General features: G+C 35.0%; 1 protein-coding gene across 7 annotated transcripts in view; it reads left to right on the top strand.

Annotated features, from left to right (window-relative positions):
* Positions 1–19,186, top strand: part of PCDH7 (protocadherin 7) — a 301,457-nt gene that overhangs the window by 43,332 nt on the left and 238,939 nt on the right. For 3 of the 7 annotated variants that reach the window (XM_052780291.1, XM_052780288.1, XM_052780286.1), the window contains exon 2: positions 12,574–12,633. The exons of the other annotated variants lie outside the window; for them this stretch is intronic. In XM_052780291.1, coding sequence (XP_052636251.1) covers positions 12,574–12,633 — 60 coding nt within the window. The remainder of the gene's footprint in view (positions 1–12,573; positions 12,634–19,186) is intronic. 7 annotated transcript variants of the gene reach the window in all.

Here is a 19,186-nt window from a genome sequence, read left to right as displayed (position 1 = left end):
TAAAAGAGTCTATAGAACTCAGCTTCCAGATTTTTGCATGTTCTTGCTGGTTCGTGTGCTTGAATACCAGTTGTCCTGCAAAGGAGTATAGAAAGCATTTTATATTATATGTTTGCTCTGTTTTCTAACAACATAAGTATTTTGCTTAAGCAGATTTGGTAGGAAGTGACAGCTCTGAAAAATTGGACACAGTGGCTGCTGGAAGTATTTCAGTTGCAGGCAATCTAAATAGTGCAGAAGGGGGAAAATGAAATATCACCATATTTTAAAGATGACAGTTTTGTCAAAGATTCCTTTTCACTATTCAACTTAAAACAAATTGAGTAAATCAAATGTCTGCACTCCTTGAAGATGCACCACCTTTTTAGTTTCTTTTTTTTTTCTTCCCTCCTCTCTCCTTAGAAGCATAAGGGGGAACACTGACTTAGTAAATGTAAAACACACTGTGAGGAGCATAAGTCTTCTGGTTTAACTGTTATCTCTAAACAGTTTTGAATCATAACAGGCTTTCATGAAACATACTTACACAGTGAGAACCTAAGTAAAATCTAGTAAGATGAGACTGAAATGAGTATTATATTCTTCAGGATTATGTTATTGCTCAGAAATTAGAATATTTTGTGTTCAAATCCATTTCAGTAACACAAATCATATTGTAGGAATAAAATCAGGAGACTATTTTGGTCAGATCAGGTTTTCTAAACATTATGTAATACTTTGTTTTAAAATAAATAATGAGATAGCTGTGCCAGATTTTTGACATGACATCCATATCTTTAGTAGGGTGGTTATAGCTCCTTGCCACTTATTTATATGGTTGAAACCCTCTAATGTAATCCACAGGTTTTTTTAGAACATATTTTGTAACCATGTTTCATGCATGACTTCATGTCTTTGCTCCAAGACCTGGCCACTGTTACAAAGAATGCAGTTTTCTCCTGCCTGATATCAGCAGATATAAAAAGTAGTGAGGAAAATTGAAATAAGGCTTATTTCAGTGACTTTTACTTTAATGCCTCTCAGTTTCATGGGTTCCTGCTATACTTCTGTGCATCAAGAATCAGGAAGGTGACCTGGCCTGCTTGTTTCAATCTTCTTGAATCTTAACAAGCATCCTCAAAGACATTTTTTAAAAAGACAAACCTTAAAAGGAGGAGAGGGGGAAAAGTTTATTGAACATGGCTTTTCCTACTTGAGCAGATATAATTGCTCACAATAAAGTTCCTGTTCATACCAGTAACGGTGCAATATATATCCAGTGTATAGTTCTCTCCTGCTCCATTTTGATGTGGCACCAGACTTGGTGTTAGCATGTGTTCCCTTCACATTTAACACAGAAGAGAAATAATACACGGGAACACTTTACTGATATTTATAAAGTTCTGTTGGGAGCAGACCCCACCTTCCACAAAGAAAAAGCTGTTCCGGTGCAGTACCCACAGTCTGTGTCGATACCGACAAGGAGACACCAGTGTTCCTCTTGCTGCCTTTTTCCTCAGGTCCCGCAATGGATAAGTCTTAGTAGTCTGCTCCAAAAAAGAGCTTAACTACTCTATTATACTAAAACCTGTCATAGATATTTTCCTTCCTCTTAGTCCCCTCTGCAATATCCTGAAATGAATTTGCATTATTTTAAATTTAGCAGGCCCAAGCAAAAAATCTACAGCCTTGGATTTCTCAAGTTCCTACCTGATACACAGAGAGGGCTTAAATATTTTCCTTCCTGCAAAGCGGAGGTATTTTTCATGGGCCTGAACCATGTATTTGTTTGTTTCTAGGAAATCCAGAAGTTGGAGAGTAACCACTCTTTTTTTTTTTTTTTTTTCTCCCTGATACACAACATGAAAGCTTTAAGAAGGACTCCAAAGGTCTCTCACTTTTTTGAAGAAGCTAAACCATCTCACAGCTTTGAAAATAATGAAGAAACCCGTAACTGAAAAACTTTTAACTGTTAAAGTAGCTTCTTCTAACTCTGCTGAGTAGTTACACAATTTTTCCAAATATTTTGTGAACAGGCATCTTTAAGTAGGGTTCTGCTGCTGTACTTCTCACAGGGAAAGAAGAATAAATTGTCACCTCCTAAGTGGAAATATGGAGTCCTGGAATAACTGCACAATGACTGAGTGGTTTCTGCGTATTTCTAGCAAGTTTCTGTCTAGTTTACAGAGCCGGTATTTCCATATCATTTGCAGACAGAAGAATGGGGAAAAAAAAATGATAGTTGGGCTTTTCTTTTTTTCTTGCAACACATGCTGGCTGTTTTCCAGCATTTCAGTACACCAGTGCATGATAGCTAACTACAGAAAGATGTCTTTCAAAGTAATTTCAAATTTCTCTACAAAGTTTTGTGTTTGTGGGCATCCTGATTACAGGAGGAGGACTCAAATTAGAAGAAATAACTACTGAAAAGGTATCAGGAAAAAGGTTATGCAAATTTTAAGATGAAATCAGCTCAGTACTCTTGCTATTTGAAGAAAGAGAGAGAAGCCTTTCATTTGTAAAATGTTATACTGTGATGCAGAAAACCAATTATAATATACATGAAGTATGCACCTGTTACTAATTTCTGAGGCATCCTTCTATTTGAAATAAATATCTAGAATTGTCATCTATCAGCCTTGGCTGGTGTACTCTGCTTGCCAGCCAGGCTAATCATAGTTTCATTGGTGTGCATGTGTCTCCAGAACATATTCAGAAAAATATTTTTTTATTCCCCTCCTCCCCCCGCCGAAGATACAGGGTAGCAGTTCTAACCTATCTTACTAATGAGTACTACAACTGGTAATATGCTGAGTAGGGGCAGCTGTGTAGAAACAAACTGGACTATGCTTTTGTAATTTACCTTGAGAGAGAAAGTCTTCACAGTATGTACACACTACATATTGGATGTAATTTAATATGAAAGAAGTGGAGACACACTTAAGACTCATTTTGAGTCCTAAAATAAGCATTTTGCTATTTCACTGGAAAAAAGTGCTTTTTATTTTTGATCAAAAAGGAGAAAAAAAAAACCCAACCCAAAACCCTAAACCAAAACAGCAGACAGTGTTAATTCCATATTCCCATGTACCAATTCTGTACATAAATTAATTTGTGGTGAGGAATTCATGAGCAAAAGGATTTGTGGTCACCTAATATCTGTAAGCATCTAAAATATGCTATGTTTGGATCACCAGAGTGCAACCTAATGTGAGGTAATTTAACTGATCTCACAAATATTTGAATGCAACATTCATTGCATTCTACTGTTCAGCTACTTTCAGGTGTGTACTGTTAGTACAATAGTCTGATTTGGACACATGACATAATTTGACATATATAACTACTGTCAAATCTAGCTTAATTTCAGTCATTTTAGGTTTAACGTAAAAGGATGTCCAAAAAAGTAAAGGTCATTTCATTAACTGCTCATTTTTCTTTCTTTTTTTTTTCTGTATTCTACATCATATATTAAAGATAAAAACAACTTTCTCTGTTTCCATTAACAAAAAGTGAATAGAGAAGAAAAAGCAATTATTTGCAGAATGTAAAATCCTTATGATAATTTGACAGACTAATTAAACCAATATACCATGCTATGCTTATAAGACAGACTATGAAATAAGCTTGTATTTGTTGGGAAACACCATACTGCTCATTGATAAAGGACTTCAAAAGTTGCAACTTATTTAGAAACATGGAATTTATGTTTCCTTTGAAAGGGAAGACATACATTAGAAAAACCCTCTTGTTTTGAACTTAATTTTAAGAAAAAGTGAAGTCGACAATACAAACAGGTTTACTTTGTCAGTATAATAATTTCCATAGTATTTTGCATACATATAACATAGTACCTAAGGATCACTGCATTCTTTATAAACTTAGCTCGTCATTACGATGCTTCCATAATGTAACTTAAGTGAGTATTTAGATGAATGCATGGAGTAACTGAGAATTTACAAATCTTACAAACCTTTTGACTGCAACTTGGAGGTACACTGAAGACGGATTCAGGAAACCTCATTTCAGTTTCTGTCTACTGAACGACACTCATCTTTAATGCTGTTTTATGAATCTGTATTTTACATCCATGCTTTCTGTGATCTGTTCAAATAGTGGACTCAACTTATGCCCATCTAAAAGATACAGCCTGTCCCTACTCTCATATTTCTTTTCAAATTAGCGATAGACAGGTAGCAGTGTTTACCTTTGTCTTCTGACATATTTTCTTAGTGGTCTTGCTTAATTTTTTTTTTCTTTTTTACTTCAACATCCCTATAAGGTGGGGTGTTGCCATGATCAGTGAGTTTTCTAGGAGCGATACCTAATTGTAGTTTGAAATTTAATATAAAGGCTGGTAGGTCTGTCCTAGCCATTTCCTGCCTAAGGATCCTGTCTAAAGCAGTTAAAGCCAGCTCCCCCTTGCATATTTTCCTCTCACTTCTGTCCATAACTTTTTCTTTTAGTTTTGGCCTCTCTGTGAGACTCTACATTTAGAGCCCTACTGTGCCTTTGGCATAATCCTCTTTGCTGCCTGATGTCTGGAGTTTTATCCACCCGGGAACAGGTCTCCTGCTGCTCTGACAGAGTCCCTGCTCCATGCAGCATTATTGCATTTATTCTCCTCTCTAGTCAATCTCTTGCTTGTCCCCCCTGAAGCAAGGGCAGGTGTGGGGTGGGGGGGCAAGAGAAGCCCCTAAAAGCCTGTTACACCCCAGGCATAGTAGGAGGGTCTATACTGAACAGGGATTACTGGCCCAGTGTCTCCAAAGGGCTGAAGTGTAAAGCATTCCTGTGAAGTGTGTTGTGCCCATGAGATGAAAAGTAATACTTCACATTGCAAAGTAAGCAATAAATGTATCAGCCTACTATTCCTGCCACATCACAGCAGTCTGTTTTAAATATATCTGTAAAGCATTTAGTTCCATGAATAATACTTCTGTCTCTCAAAAACATTTCTCTAGAAGTCCTCTTTGGCCTTGTATGTGCAAATGAAGAACTTAGTAAGCAACAAATTTAACTGACAGATACCATTCCATGCAGATTATAAATTAAGCAATGATGAAAAAGTCCCCTTTAAAATAAAAGTTATTAATGCCTTTAAAAAATAAAATCACATTTAAAAAAATGCATATTTGTCATTCACCTCAGTTTTTGTATACATTAGGCACTGAAGTCTTGCCAATCTCTATTTTCTTTCTGTCTTGGTGAGTACTGTGTGATGGCTGGAGAAATTATAAACAAGTTTAATACTGTGTCTGAAGTGACAAAGGATCACTAGCAGAGAACACAGACATTTTGCCTTTACGCAGATTAATTCTGGGACTTGGAAAAGTACATTCCCTGTTCAATCTATATGGCCTATTCTCTTCAGCATTGCCCTTCAGTAGTAGATGTAGGCAATGATTGTAGTGCCACTGACAGGGAGGAAGAAGGCGGGGAAGGTGACATGGAAATACTCTTCATACACATGACTCTAAGGTACAATATCTCAAATACCTTCTCAGAGGCTCAGATGCACAGATGTTAATTCTGTGTACAAGCATGAGAGGGATTTTTGTTTTTTAACGGAATAAATTACATGATCAGGAAAATGACAAGGAATGAGAAAAGGGAGGAGAAGGAAGTCAGATAATCGAAGAGAGGTACATTATAGGGGTGTGGCCAGTATAGGGATGAAGGGCTGACAAATGTCAGCTGAGAGACATAGGGAAGATTGAAAGAAAACTTTATTAAGCTATATCAATGAAACAAGAGCAAGAGAGAAGCAAGACAATTATTACACTTAGAGGTGAAAGATAACATAGCTGTGATTCAGAAATGAAATTAAAACTTTTCCTTAGTTTTAAACAAAGGTGATAATGTACATGGGAGGCAAAAGCTGGAAATGTGTGAGATAAAAGGCAAACTTGGAGTCTGATGTATGTAAGTCAAGGAGGAACAGATAAGCTTCATCACAGAATTCTGAATGATATAGAACAAAACATCCCAAGTCTCTTGTAAATAAATCTGTCAGGGCAAAAATGGTGCTGTTTTGTTGGAGAATAGCAAATACAGTATTTATATCTAAGTAGTGGGGAAGATGGAAAAGAAGGGACAAAGGTCTAAAAGTGTGACCTCATTTTTTATCAAACAGTAGAGCAGAATTTATATGAAAAAACTGAGTTGCTGACATAAAGGAATAAGGAAGATGGGATAAAATGGAAATTGAAAATGGCTTTACTGAAAGGGGTTCATACAAACCAATCTGATACCTTCCTTTGAAAAGATAACCAATTTCCTAGATAAAGAAAATTTAGTAATCTCTCTCTTTGGACTTCAGCAAGCAGTTGATACTGTGCCACCTGGGAAATTATTTGTGCACCTGAGGAAGATGGGGATTACTACAGGAATTACGAAATATATAAGAAATTCACTAAAATGAGATGACAATTGGTGTTGCAAAGGCAAGCATTATAAATAGAGGGAAAGTTACTCACTCAAGTCAAGCGTCAGTCTTAAGACTGATTTTGCTTTATATTTTGACCATCATGCACAGAGTGCAAATGTAATAATGAAACTTGATTATGAAACAAATATGATAAACATCATTAGTTCGGGTGAGGATTAGACTGTACTAGATGAAGGACTAGAAAACTTTTTAGACTGTAGCAATCAAAACTTAACAACTCAACATAAAATAGCAAGAACAAGACAAATTGTAAATTCAGTTAGGAAATCATGAGATGGAAGCAGTAGAAAAAGAGAAGAGTTCAATGAATTAGGCAGAGTTATTACAAGCATCAGTGTGACAGGCAAATTTGTTTCTGCAACATAAGGCTGCATGAAGTTGTGTGCTGCTTTGAGAGAAACAGACATATTCATGTCTTTCAAGGAGTCATTCATGAGACTTCATCTGAAAAATCGTTATATAATTCTGGTCAACCATTTTCAGGAAGAATTAAGCTTACATTTAGAGATTCAGAAAGAGCTGTTTAATAACCATGGAATATAGAGTTAGCTGTGCAAGAGATGACTAAAAGGGCTTTGCTTATTCAGACTTAAGGCTCTGAGAGACATGCTGTGGCAGGCTAAAACTGTATGGCAGAAGCTGTTACTATCCTCAAGGCATGAATACTTGAACCTCCTTTGAATCACTTTGTGAACCACTGCCTGGTATATTAGGGTAAACCAAAACTGGAATTCTTTTACTTTAATACACCCAGCTGAAGACTGCAATAGTACATGAGCTCATTCATAGGCATATCATATAACCCTGCCCTGAAGGCTTTAATGCCCATCAGAAGGGTGGAGCAGATGGATGAGGGTGGTAACTATTCCTGCCATCTGGTTTTAAGCCACTGCTACATGTATCTTAGAGCCTGAAGAAAGTAAGCGGTGAGAGGAGATTTGATTTGTTTTCATAAATATATTGGGAATAAATACCAGCAAAAAATATTAAAGAACAATATTGATGTAATAGCAATTAATATACCACTATATGCTTAGTCTAGAAATCAAAAAAAGAGATTTCAACTCTCTGGAGGTATGAGGTGATGTAAAAATATCTTACTAGTTTTGAATTGGAATTTCATCAATTTAGAAAAAAGAATTATACAGTATTTTCCTTCCAGTACGTTTTTGTACTCCTAGAAGGGGAAAAAGGAAAAGAAACAACAACAACAAAATGTGGGCCAGGCTTTTCATGCCTCGGTTTCTTAACATGGATTAAACTATTAGCAGCATTATCTACACCAAGATCAAGCTATGCTCTGTAAGCTGTTTAAAGAGCAGCACAAACCACTCAGTGTGAAGTTTGCAGCATCAGAGGCATCTAAGGATATCAGTACTTGCTGTTCTGTTTTTCTGTGAGCCTTTTTTTTCTTGACATGGCAGTATTACTCAGTTTTCAAGGAAGTCCAGAGTGTTGCTGGCTTAAGTTTGTAATAAATAACTTAAACAGGTAACATTCTTATTATGACAGTGCTTCTTAATGCATTAGTTCAGTAGGGTAAGGTGACAGAATTTTAATAAATGTATTACGGAAGTAATATGCAAACCATATGGAAGATTGCATTATTGAGATGTTTTAGGTAGATTCATCCTATGTTATTCCACTCTGTGCCTTCAAAAAACTATTAGCAAGTTATATTTCTGAACACTGTCTAGCTGAAATAAGTCAATGCATATGTATTGAAAATTGAACAATATCATTATACTGGAATTGTAATGAAGAGGGTTCTGTGCTTCAGGAATTGCAAGGCATTGTAAATAGCATTAAATATGCAACATTTTTATTATTACAGTGCTTGTGTGAGAGTGGATGAGAGAGTTAGATGGGATATTTTATATTTTGGTTTTTATTCCTACCTACTACTAGTAGAAGGTATATGTTTATGATTAATTTACAACATTTGGGGTTTTTTTAGAAAGAACTGATTGCTAGACAGTTAAGTATATGTAATTTTTTGAATTTTAAGGTATAAATGCTTTAGTTTGTGGGGATGAATGAATTAATTTCAGGGTAATGGCATGGACACAGTCTTTCCATCTCTAACCGCTATCTTTGTGAGCCAGCAGTCCTCTGGTGCTTAACATGAAGAGTGGTCAATATGTCACCATATTACTGCAAAGGGTGACTCTGAAGAGGCATAATCCTAATACCCTAACAGTAGGAAGTGGTAGGATTCCCCAGATGCCTACATGTCCAAAATTCATTCACAGGCATAGTGTGAGCACAAAATCAATACACCAGAGAGTTTGTAAAGATAATGAATGATACATGTTTATTTTATCAATTTTATGTTTGTAATGATGGGTTAAAAATGATAATTTGTTTATTTTTCTTTTTTTGGTATGAAGTAGAAAGCTTAGTTTTGTTGCACTTGATTTACCTGTTACCTAACATGCAGGAGTCAGCAGTAGCCACAATGGAGTTGCAAAACCAGACGCAGCTGATGCAAAGTAGTTAGGAATATGGCAAATTGAATTTAAGTAAGGGTAAATGAGAATACAGTCATGTTAAACTGTGTACTAAATCTACATGTGTTACCCTTTTAAGTTGGTCGCGTTAACTTTTTTTTTTTTTAAACTTTCATCATCAGGATTATTAATAGGTTTTCTGATATTAAATTGGAACATATCTATTACAGAAATTCTAATGACTGAAACCGATGCATCTCTTTGTGATCATATGTAGCAGTCTTCATTCATTTCTTATTCAGACAAACTTCTAATCAGTTTCAATTTGCCTATTTTTTTTACCCTATATATGGCCTTTAATGATTCACAAATATTGTACAAATGGTACAACATGAAGATATTGAATATTTTATTTACCGATTTTTTTGTTTGTTTAAGAATATATGAATTAGTATTCCTTATTCAACATGTATATTCTAAGGAAATACATTCAATACACTTCCTATAGTTCCCCATATCCTATTTTGGTTTCTGTCACAAACTGAAAATGGAGTTGTGTGTGTAAAAGAAGTTTAAAAATAGGTTAGAAGCATCTTGTGAAATGTAACAGGAAATCTATGGAGATATATTTTTATCTGGCATTTACTGTAGTGGGCAAAAATGAGTATGTTGTGCCTTTCAGGTCTGTTTAAGACATGTTGAATGTTACAGAAACTTGTAATGTCTCAAATTTTTAGTAATCCACACATGTCAATGAGATCAATATATAATATATACTGCAATCATAACATATTTACAGACACAGATTTAGTGGTAAGAATAAAGTGAGATGAATGGCAAAAATCAACGATAAAAAGGTTCTTGCAGAAGTTAATTATTCTGAGTTTGTAGCAATATATTGTGGCTGTGATCATCTATACTCTGTCAAAGTGTGGCTTATCACTTATTTAATGAAAAATAATTATATATAATAGCAAATATATATCACTAATACTAAAAGTTCACTTCCCAATGGCAATGAATATGTAAATTAAGGAAAAAGAAGAAACAGATATAAATACCCATGAATAAATTTGGGGTTGTTATTTCAATAATTTTTATATACTGCAGCACTGAAATTCTGGAACAGATTTCCCATTGAAATATTCATGCAAGAAAATTGTAACCTACCAAGGAAATATGTGAGATTATGCCTATGATAAACAGAAAGTGGACTCAGTATGTAATTAGAAACTTCCAGGCCTGTATTTCAATATTATGGACTGGATTAGTGGAGAACTGCAAGCATCTTGCTCATGAAAGCTGAGGTAATGACTCTCAATTCTTCATTTAACATTTTGGTGTATGTGCATTTTCATGCTGGGAAATGGGAGGAGGAACAAGACAGTAATATCAGTTTCCTGGAGATTAGCAAGATTCTTCAACTGCCATAGAAAAATGAGGAGAACAGCAGCTCATTTCATAGAAATTTAGAGAAGGAGAAAAGATGATTTTCTAATTTTTCCCATCAATCATTACATATGGATGCACCTACATTAATGATACAGAGTACAGGAAGGGTTTTTTTGGGTGTGAATTTGACTTGAGTCTATATTTGGAGTCCTGCTGTACATATTTTAGCGCACCACTGATCCTTTTGAAGCATTGTCTTCCTTCCAGAATTGTCTTCAGGGTGTCATGTGGTGCATAGCACTTACAATGCAGATGCAAAGTCCTCTGTCAGTTTGCTCTCTATGCCTGCATAGTGTATGCCTAAGATTGGCAAGTGATACAAACTTTGTTGCTTGTTAAGATGCAATGTAGAGAGGCACAACAAATTGCACTGTCATCCTTCTCTTTTTATACTGCATCAGCAGGTAATATAGACACACACTGAGACAGCCATGATTATTTGAATTTGTGAGGATATAATATATTGCATTTTTGATAAAAAGATTCAACACTTTGTCTAGTACATGTCAGGTAATTGGGTTTGCTTGTTTTAGCTTTTCTCTTGCATTGATTTATGATTTGATTTGTTAACTGAAAAAATAGAATGAGTATCTGTCATAGAAGAGAGCTCTAATTATAGAAAAAATCTGTTACATTTATGAACCTTTTTGACCTCAGAAATATCTTATGAATGCACTGAATGCTGACAATTGTGTTTGTACCTTGGAGAAAGATGTTTAAAATACATGTTAGCAGATCCCTGTTGATTGCATACTGGACAAGTCTACTATTCCAGTGAATGCATTCTCCTTAAAGTTAGTGAAATTTATTTTTTATATAAATTTGAGTAACTGTTGAAGTTAGCAGCTTTGAGGTACTCAATGTACTTAAATGACAGGTAGAGATCGAGATCGATCAAGACAGATAGATAGATACATAGATGCATTACCTCTATTTCTATAGAACTTTTTTGGCCAGTTTAGCAGTTTTGCCATTTAGTCGAGCTAAGACAGTGGAAACTGAACAAAGAGATTTGCTCATAATTGGATTGATGAAGAATTTTACTGAGGCGTAAATATATTTCTTCTGCAACCAAAGCAGAATGTTTTGCTTGCTTGTCCCAGATGGCTTCCTATAAGAAGATCATATTTAGATTGAGGAACAGACGTTACTTATTTGAGGACATTTGGGAGTCTTTTATGGATTATGTTCATAGAGCAAAAGCTGCTTTGTAGAGATGCTTGACATTGCTATCCTATGCTTGTGTAATTTGCTTTTAACATTGCGTATGTGTGATAGATTAGAAGAAGTGATTGATTCATTAAAATGTTGGAAAATAAGGACTTAGTAGTGAGTGATGTAAAATAAATATAAATTATTAATAATACAAAAATACTGGAAAAGCTGAAAAGACACTGGTGAATGCCAACCAAACATATTATGTAACCAACACATAATGGGTTAATGTTTTTTTGTGTAGATGACCTGTTTCTGAGTGATATTTTAAGAGTTGTTTTTGAAGAATACATTGGACGGAAACCTTCACCGTTTATCAGTAGACGTGCATGTCTCTTTAGTGTCTTGTTTCCTTCATAAATGTATTGATCAAAGTGATTCAAAGGAAGCACGTTCTCCACTAATTCTCCATTTTGTTTATGTCCACCTTGTAGCATAATAGTTGATACCTGGCATTTTGAATAACGTAGATGTTCACAGAATTGTCATTGTATATTTTATGTTGCCCTCCAAATCTGGCTCACTCACTCCCTTTTTTTTTGGTGGGGGGATGAGATGGATGAGGGGGAAGAAGAGTTGCCTGTTCATTTTCTTATAAAATTCCTATTCTTTGCTTCTTTCAACTATCTGATATTATTAGCTACTTACTGCACTATTTATCCCTTCACTTCATGGAGAAAAGTTATACTTGTCACTGATACCTGAAACATTTATATTATTTTCCACTCTGTCTCCAATAACTATAGGTAAAAAAGGAAGAACATATAAATCACTACAATTTCTTTATGATTTAAAACCATCCTGTTCCTGCACATAGTTCACTTAATTCCTCCTTTTTCTTAAACAAAATGTACCACTATTCTAACTATTTTCACTGCCAAGTAGTTATTTTGTGGAGTGTGTTTGGACCTAAGGGAGAGAAGAGGAATCTTTTTGCTCACTTATAAGATCCGTGATACAGGATTAGGTTAGCCAAACCCTACTCACATCCCGGTAAGCAGACATTTATTTTTGTATTTTTTGTAGGTGGATACAGTGCAGACAACGCAGCACCCTGGCCACATTGAGGAATCATGTAAAATGAATGTATGTGCTCGTAAGTGAATTATTTATGAAATGAAACTCCAACTCTAAGGGATGTTGGATCACAAAATACACAAAACGTCTTTACTCTCATGTTAAGAAATTGATTCCCAGGGGGCAGGGTTACTGCAGAACTAAGAACCTTGAAAGCAAAGCTATTTTAAAAAAAAAAAAAAAAAAAACCACCATAGTAAATAGTTTTAAAAACCCCTGAAAACAAGAGATTCAGATTACATTTTGGATGCATTTGGAGAGATATCAAACAGGGTCAAGAATCCAAACCAGAAAAACAAATGGTATGTGAGAAAGGTTTGGTAAGCAGAAATGATTGTAAGTGGAGGAACAGGATCAAATACCATCTAATTTAGGAGTATGAATAGGATGAAAAAACTCACAGTTTTCTGCTTTATTCCATCTTTGAAAGGACTGAAATTTGATTAGATGATTGCTTCAATTAGTAACTGGGAGATGAGTGTGAACAAGATTGAATTTTCAGTATTTGAATCAAGGAAGTATTTGTGGTTTGCTGAAGAAAAATGAACAACCCTGATGATGTGCTAGAGAAACAAAGAAAAAAATTTATACCTCAGGACTGAATTTCTGGAAATCCAGATATAGTCTCAGTATTTGAAAATCTCTGTACTACCTGGGGACATGAGATGGAGTGGGGGAGAGGAATTAGGGGAAGCCATCTTGGGTCCTTCAGATTTTGCTGAGAAAAATGTCTCTACAAGGAAATTGAGGTAGATACAGAGAAGAAATCAAAACATGCTAAATGACTCTACCAGCGAATAGGGAAATCAACAGTCACTTATATGTATACACATACAGTTTGGTTGTTAAACACAAGTTAATTCACTTGGCTAGAACACTCTAGACTAGAATAATTGTGCCAAGGATTGTAGAATTGCCAATATCAAAACCACAGGTAGGAAAAACCTCTGACTCTGCAGTCACTATTAAGCTATATACATCATATAAAGACAAAGACTATAGTGCCAACTCCAATTTTATACATACATATATAAATTTTTATATTTATTTTATATATATATTAGGATATTACACTATATAGTATATCAGCTTATGATTTAGAGAAAGGAAAGGCTGAATATTTTCTCTAAATAATTTATTGATTCACATCCTTCATCTTCATCATAAAGAATAACAAAAGAGGATATTTTAAGTATTAATAATTTTTCAACAAGATCTTTTTCTTATGAATAAAGCAGAACTTCAGCCCATTCAAGTTTCTGATGTAGAGTTGGTATAACTGTGCGAGGAAACTCTATTATGAACAACAATGCTGAAAAACACTTTTTCTCTCCTGATTGTTATGCATTTATGTCTGAATTAGCTCACCCTTTGTGTTTATCCCTTCAAAACTGGTAGTCTGCCACTTTTTTCCACTTGTAGTAATTAGTTCCAAGTGGAGGAATTTATGATACAGTAGGGGCTTTGACCTCTTTATTGTACTGAGATATATTATCAAACTTCAAAGTCTGTATACTGCTGCTATATTGATTTTGTTCTCTGTGAACAAAATCAACGAGCAAAATTAAAACAAAAAAATCAATCCTTTCATTTTTTAATTGATTCGGGTTTTCTACATGTACTTTGTTTATTTAACCTTGATTGCTAGTCTGGAACTCATTGAAAGGAGAACACATTGAGACCTTCAGTAATTCTGCATAAAAAACCCCTACTGAAATTAATAAAATACAGAGAGAAAGGAAATTAAAGTTAAGACATACAGGAATGAGAAGGAAAAAGGTGCAAAATAGATCAAGAAAAGCTTTGTTCTCAATTGGCATGCATTGTTTAGAAATATCAAAGAACCTATAAAAATTAGTACCAACAGCTTTGTCAGAAAAATCAGCATACAGATTGTTTCTTTTGCATTTTCTAGACCTTCCCTTTAATTCAATAGATGGTTAGAAATGGCATATGAAATACCTGCAATCCATTGACCATATTTCATGAGTTCAGAGCAGTTGCAAAGCTTACGTAAAGATGAGAAAAAATATTTAACATGTAACATTTTGCAGAAATAAATGCCTTGAGTATGCAAATATATTTGTGGAATTTTCAGCCTTTTTCTGAATATAGACATTATCTTAGTAAGAAAAAAAAGTTTAACCTGGAAAGTGTAAAAAGAAATGTTAAGGACCTCTGGTCAGATTCTTATTTCAGATACAGCAACTCTGTATTTCAATAAAATTATTCTGCAACTGGGAATGAAATCAAAATTGTGTCTTCTGCGTTCATTGTAATTTCAATCTTCTCTATTTAATTTTCTGGTCAGAAGCAATTACCAAGAGAGGATCCTTGAAAAATATTGTGCAACTACTGTAATTTTCAGATTTCTCAGAGTTTAGCAGCCAAGCGATTTGTATGGAATAAAAGCACTTTTATATTGCCTCCTGCTACAATGCCCATGGGGAAAGGTCAGCAAAACAGTGGGAGACCAAATGAAGGATTTTTTCTTGTGTGACATCAACTTGCAAGACACTGGGAGTTCCAGAATTACAAGTGGTGATACAGCTTTTTTCAACTGTTTCTTTCCTCCTTGCCTCCTATGGCTTCTTCATTGTTGGGCAATGTCTTTTTTTCTGTCAGAATAAGGGAGTGAAAGCCTGTTTGTGACAAGTGACATTCTACTTTCTGTTTGCCATTGTCCCACATGGATGAGAAAAAAAAGTACATCCATATTCCTCTCATTTTCCTACCTTTTATGAGCTTAAGTTAGAGCTTTTAAAGCCAAGTCTGACTTGCCTTACTGATATGAACAGGCCAAATAAAACCAGTGAGACTGCTTGTATGAGTAAGACAACTCTTCTTTTAATATCACTTTATTTTCATGTCTGTTTTATACAAGACTACTAAAGAACAAGATATGTCAGTAACGAACTGTCTGGGAAGTTGTGATATGCAATTCCTTTAGCTAGTTAAAACACAAGTTAGATAAATTATTAGTAGGAATAATACAGGAAGTGGCAACCAGTGGGAAATGGAGCTGTGTGGCACAAGATCTCCTTTCTCTTCTTAATGGTTGTACTTCTGGGAACTGTGTACTGTCACAGTTTGTAGAGGCACTCTCACTGATGCCAATCATAAATTTAAATATAGATGGAGAAGTAGGTACGGTTTTCTCAGTAGTACTCAACTTGCTAACCTTTCCATCAAACCTAAACTAAAGGATTAAACTAAGCAAACTTCTGCCATCTAGACTACATTTTAGTCTCAGGGTGAACAATATAATTTAATTTAAATAAATTGTTTTTGCAAAGGTTCATTAAACAGTTTAAAATCTTCGCTTGAGATTTCTCATGGTTATTAAAAACCTTCCTGCAAGCTTCATTTAGGCCCATAAGCACAGACACTTGGATTTACCTACTCACCATTTAAAAAGTCTGGGGTGATAATCCATACTTTAACCCCTTACTCATGTTACTGTTTGAGAGTCATTAAGTTGACTGAATTTTGCTGAGCTAGTAAAAGATAGCTTTGTACTCTAAAATGCAGTGGCTACATTTAAATTTCCAATGTCTACTTGTTATGCATACTTATGAACTCAAGATTATCTCCCTCTGCTTTGGGGAAGAAAATAACTTATTGTGCTTGCAGATATTATATTTGACTTTTGACATTACATTTAGGGAAAACTATAATTATGTGAAATTCTGTTCTAGCTTCTATACTGTTCTCAATATTTTACAAGAATCTACATTAAAAATGTCATGTGATGAATGTCTTAACCCTTTCTAACACCATGAACATGCCTACACAGTTTCACTATTTAAAATTAAGCTATTTGTTTTAGTTAGAATGTGTCTGAAAATATCAAGAAACCACAATCAAATTACTATTCTTCATCATACCCTGGTAGATTACTATTTCAGCAGTGAGTTCTCCTTTGATCTGTAGTTCCTAGAAATGGCATCAGAGATATCTATTACAGGAAAGCAGTTTGTTGCCCTTTCTAAGGGAGTTATGATGCTAATGGGAAAAAAAAAAGTTCATTATGTCCCCTGACAGTTGCAACAGCTCTCAGTAGTCTTCAGCGGTGGAATTCAAGGAAGGCATTAACGTTTTCACATCTAGTTTAAAATTAATTTTCTTCCAAATCATATTACTTTTCACATTTAAACAGCCTCAGTTTAGCCCCGTAACACCATTTTGAATAGCAAGTGCCAACAAAGCCAGTTTCCAAAAGATTTCTATTATTTATTATTTACACATACTAATACTGTATTTATATATTATCTTTGAGAAATATGACAGAGAAAAATGTTCTGAAGGATTTCAGTAAACCTAATTATGCTCTGTAGCCTATCTTATCAGGCTTAATTATCTGTTTATGTTGCATTTTGCAGAGTTCCTATTCAGGAAAGTAGCAGGACTTTAAATTGGCTTTTGACACAAAATGACCTTTCTTTAAACTGTGAAACTGTTCACAGACAATTGTTTCTGGAAAAAAAGTATCACTTCTTGAATAGTGTTCAGAGCAATTTTATTTTAGCAAATATGAGCAAAAGAGTGGTATATAGACTAAGTAACTCGGAAGACTGTGTGGGCATAGTTCTACATCATAAATACCCATCTGCTCTTCTTTTTTCCTGCTAGAAGAATGATGATTTACTTCTGTTATCCATCCCTGTATTGTGAGAATGGTAGAAGTATATGCGGAGTAAAGATAACTCTAGCCTGACTTGCCCCAGTCTTAGCTTCCACCTCTAAGAAGGGAGTTAGCACGTAACCAGTTACATACATGTGATTTTAACAGGGGGGTTATGGTTATTGTTAAGCTTGGTGTCTCATCTAAGCTAGCTGTATAGTTTCACAATTGAGAGATTTTATGGTGAGAGGTAGGCATCTCTGTGCACCCATTCATGTCAGCCTGAGTTGGTTTTCTAATATTTAGGATGAAACCCTTTCTGGTGTCTCTCTCCCTGAGACTACAGAGAGACTTGATCTCAGAGGAACTTTAAATGTGTTCAAGCTCAAAACTTTTCTGCATTTAAGTTTAATGTCAGTTAACATGGAACATGTTTAAGTAGAAATGTCTCATCTCACTTGATTTGCTTTAGCAAACTATAGAAGATAGATAGTTCACGTATTTGACTTTACTAACCTCACAATGCCATTTCTACACAGGGGCAGAAAGCTAGGCTTGTATTAGCTGTTGCAGGGCTAGAAACCAGGAGATTCAGTCTTCATTCCTAGGTCTGCCACTAGTACCCACCTCTTTGGGGCTACACCTGTGAAAACAGAGAATACATTTTCATTATCTCAATCAGAGAAAATTGTTTGATTCATTTTGTTTTGTGTTTATAAGGTATGGTGATGAGATCTATAGAAATGTCTGTAAAGAGTAGTATGATACTGTAGAAATACTTTAATGTCCTCTGTTTCACTGAAGTTGGGAGAACTGGTTTTCAGAGCAAATCCCTTTTTGCTTAACATCTATAAACTGCCTCCTGGCCAAATTGTTTGAAACAGCTATTAATTTTCATTATTATGTATATGCGACAGTTCTGTATATATACTCAGTGCACTTTTGTCAAAGAATGCTTTAAATTTAACCATGCCACATTTTAGAAAAAAAAGTATTTTATAGGTTACCTTTTTTCCTAAAATATCATATTAGGGAAGCAAATGAAACTTATCATTTTATGTTGGTTTCAAATACAGATAACATATTTGCTTTTATTTGAGTATTTCATGAATGTGAAGTGTGAATGTATTGATGTTGTTAATGGGTAAAGACTTCCAATAAATTGGACCAAAGACATAGTATGGAAGTAACTAATTCAATAGTATTGTGAAACCATTGATTAAATACTCAGTGCTGGCAGTGACACAGCTATACATAAGCTGTGTCCTGAGAAGCCTGCATTATAAAGAAGAAACTAGTCAAGCTGTGGGAGACTCAGTGTTTTTCTTATTCGCCTTCATCCTGCTTCCATCCCTCATTTTGAAATGCTCCCCGTGGAGGGCATTAGCAAGTTGTGAATTAAAGCTGCAGGGAGTCTGAAAGAAGCAGCTATAGGCAGTGTTGTGGAATAAAAAGGGTAGATTTCCTGGTGCAATTAGTCAGGTGTTTCCTATGCATGGTGAAGAGTTTGTAGTGTAGAGAGGATAGTGAAAGGAGAATGCAAATAGTACAGTTACATGTGTCTGTAAAATTCATGTCATGTCGTGACGTCATGCCATGCTCACCTTGTGTTTCAGATGCTTAAAAGTATGTGAAGTCGGTCTGAGCATCTTGCAGTGATAAAGAGTTGATAACTGCTGGCTGCCTGTGGAGTTCAGTTTGATGTCTTTCAGAGATGATCTGTTTGAATGTTTTTATGAATCTGACCATAGCTCTTGAGCAAAGCTTGTGCCTCTATTACATATAGACATCAGAGCATTCGCAAAGAACTTGGAGTGTATGCAGGAAGCCCAAACCAATAAACTCACTTGGAGCAGTCTCTAGTTTTCCTTTATTTTTCTAATGATGGTGTCAATTTCTGGCATTAATATTGAAATAATAAAATGGTAAAAACATAGG

Source organism: Harpia harpyja, chromosome 2 (assembly GCF_026419915.1).
Source record: "Harpia harpyja isolate bHarHar1 chromosome 2, bHarHar1 primary haplotype, whole genome shotgun sequence".
NCBI lineage: Eukaryota > Metazoa > Chordata > Aves > Accipitriformes > Accipitridae > Harpia > Harpia harpyja.
This window is presented reverse-complemented; position numbering and strand designations above follow the sequence as displayed.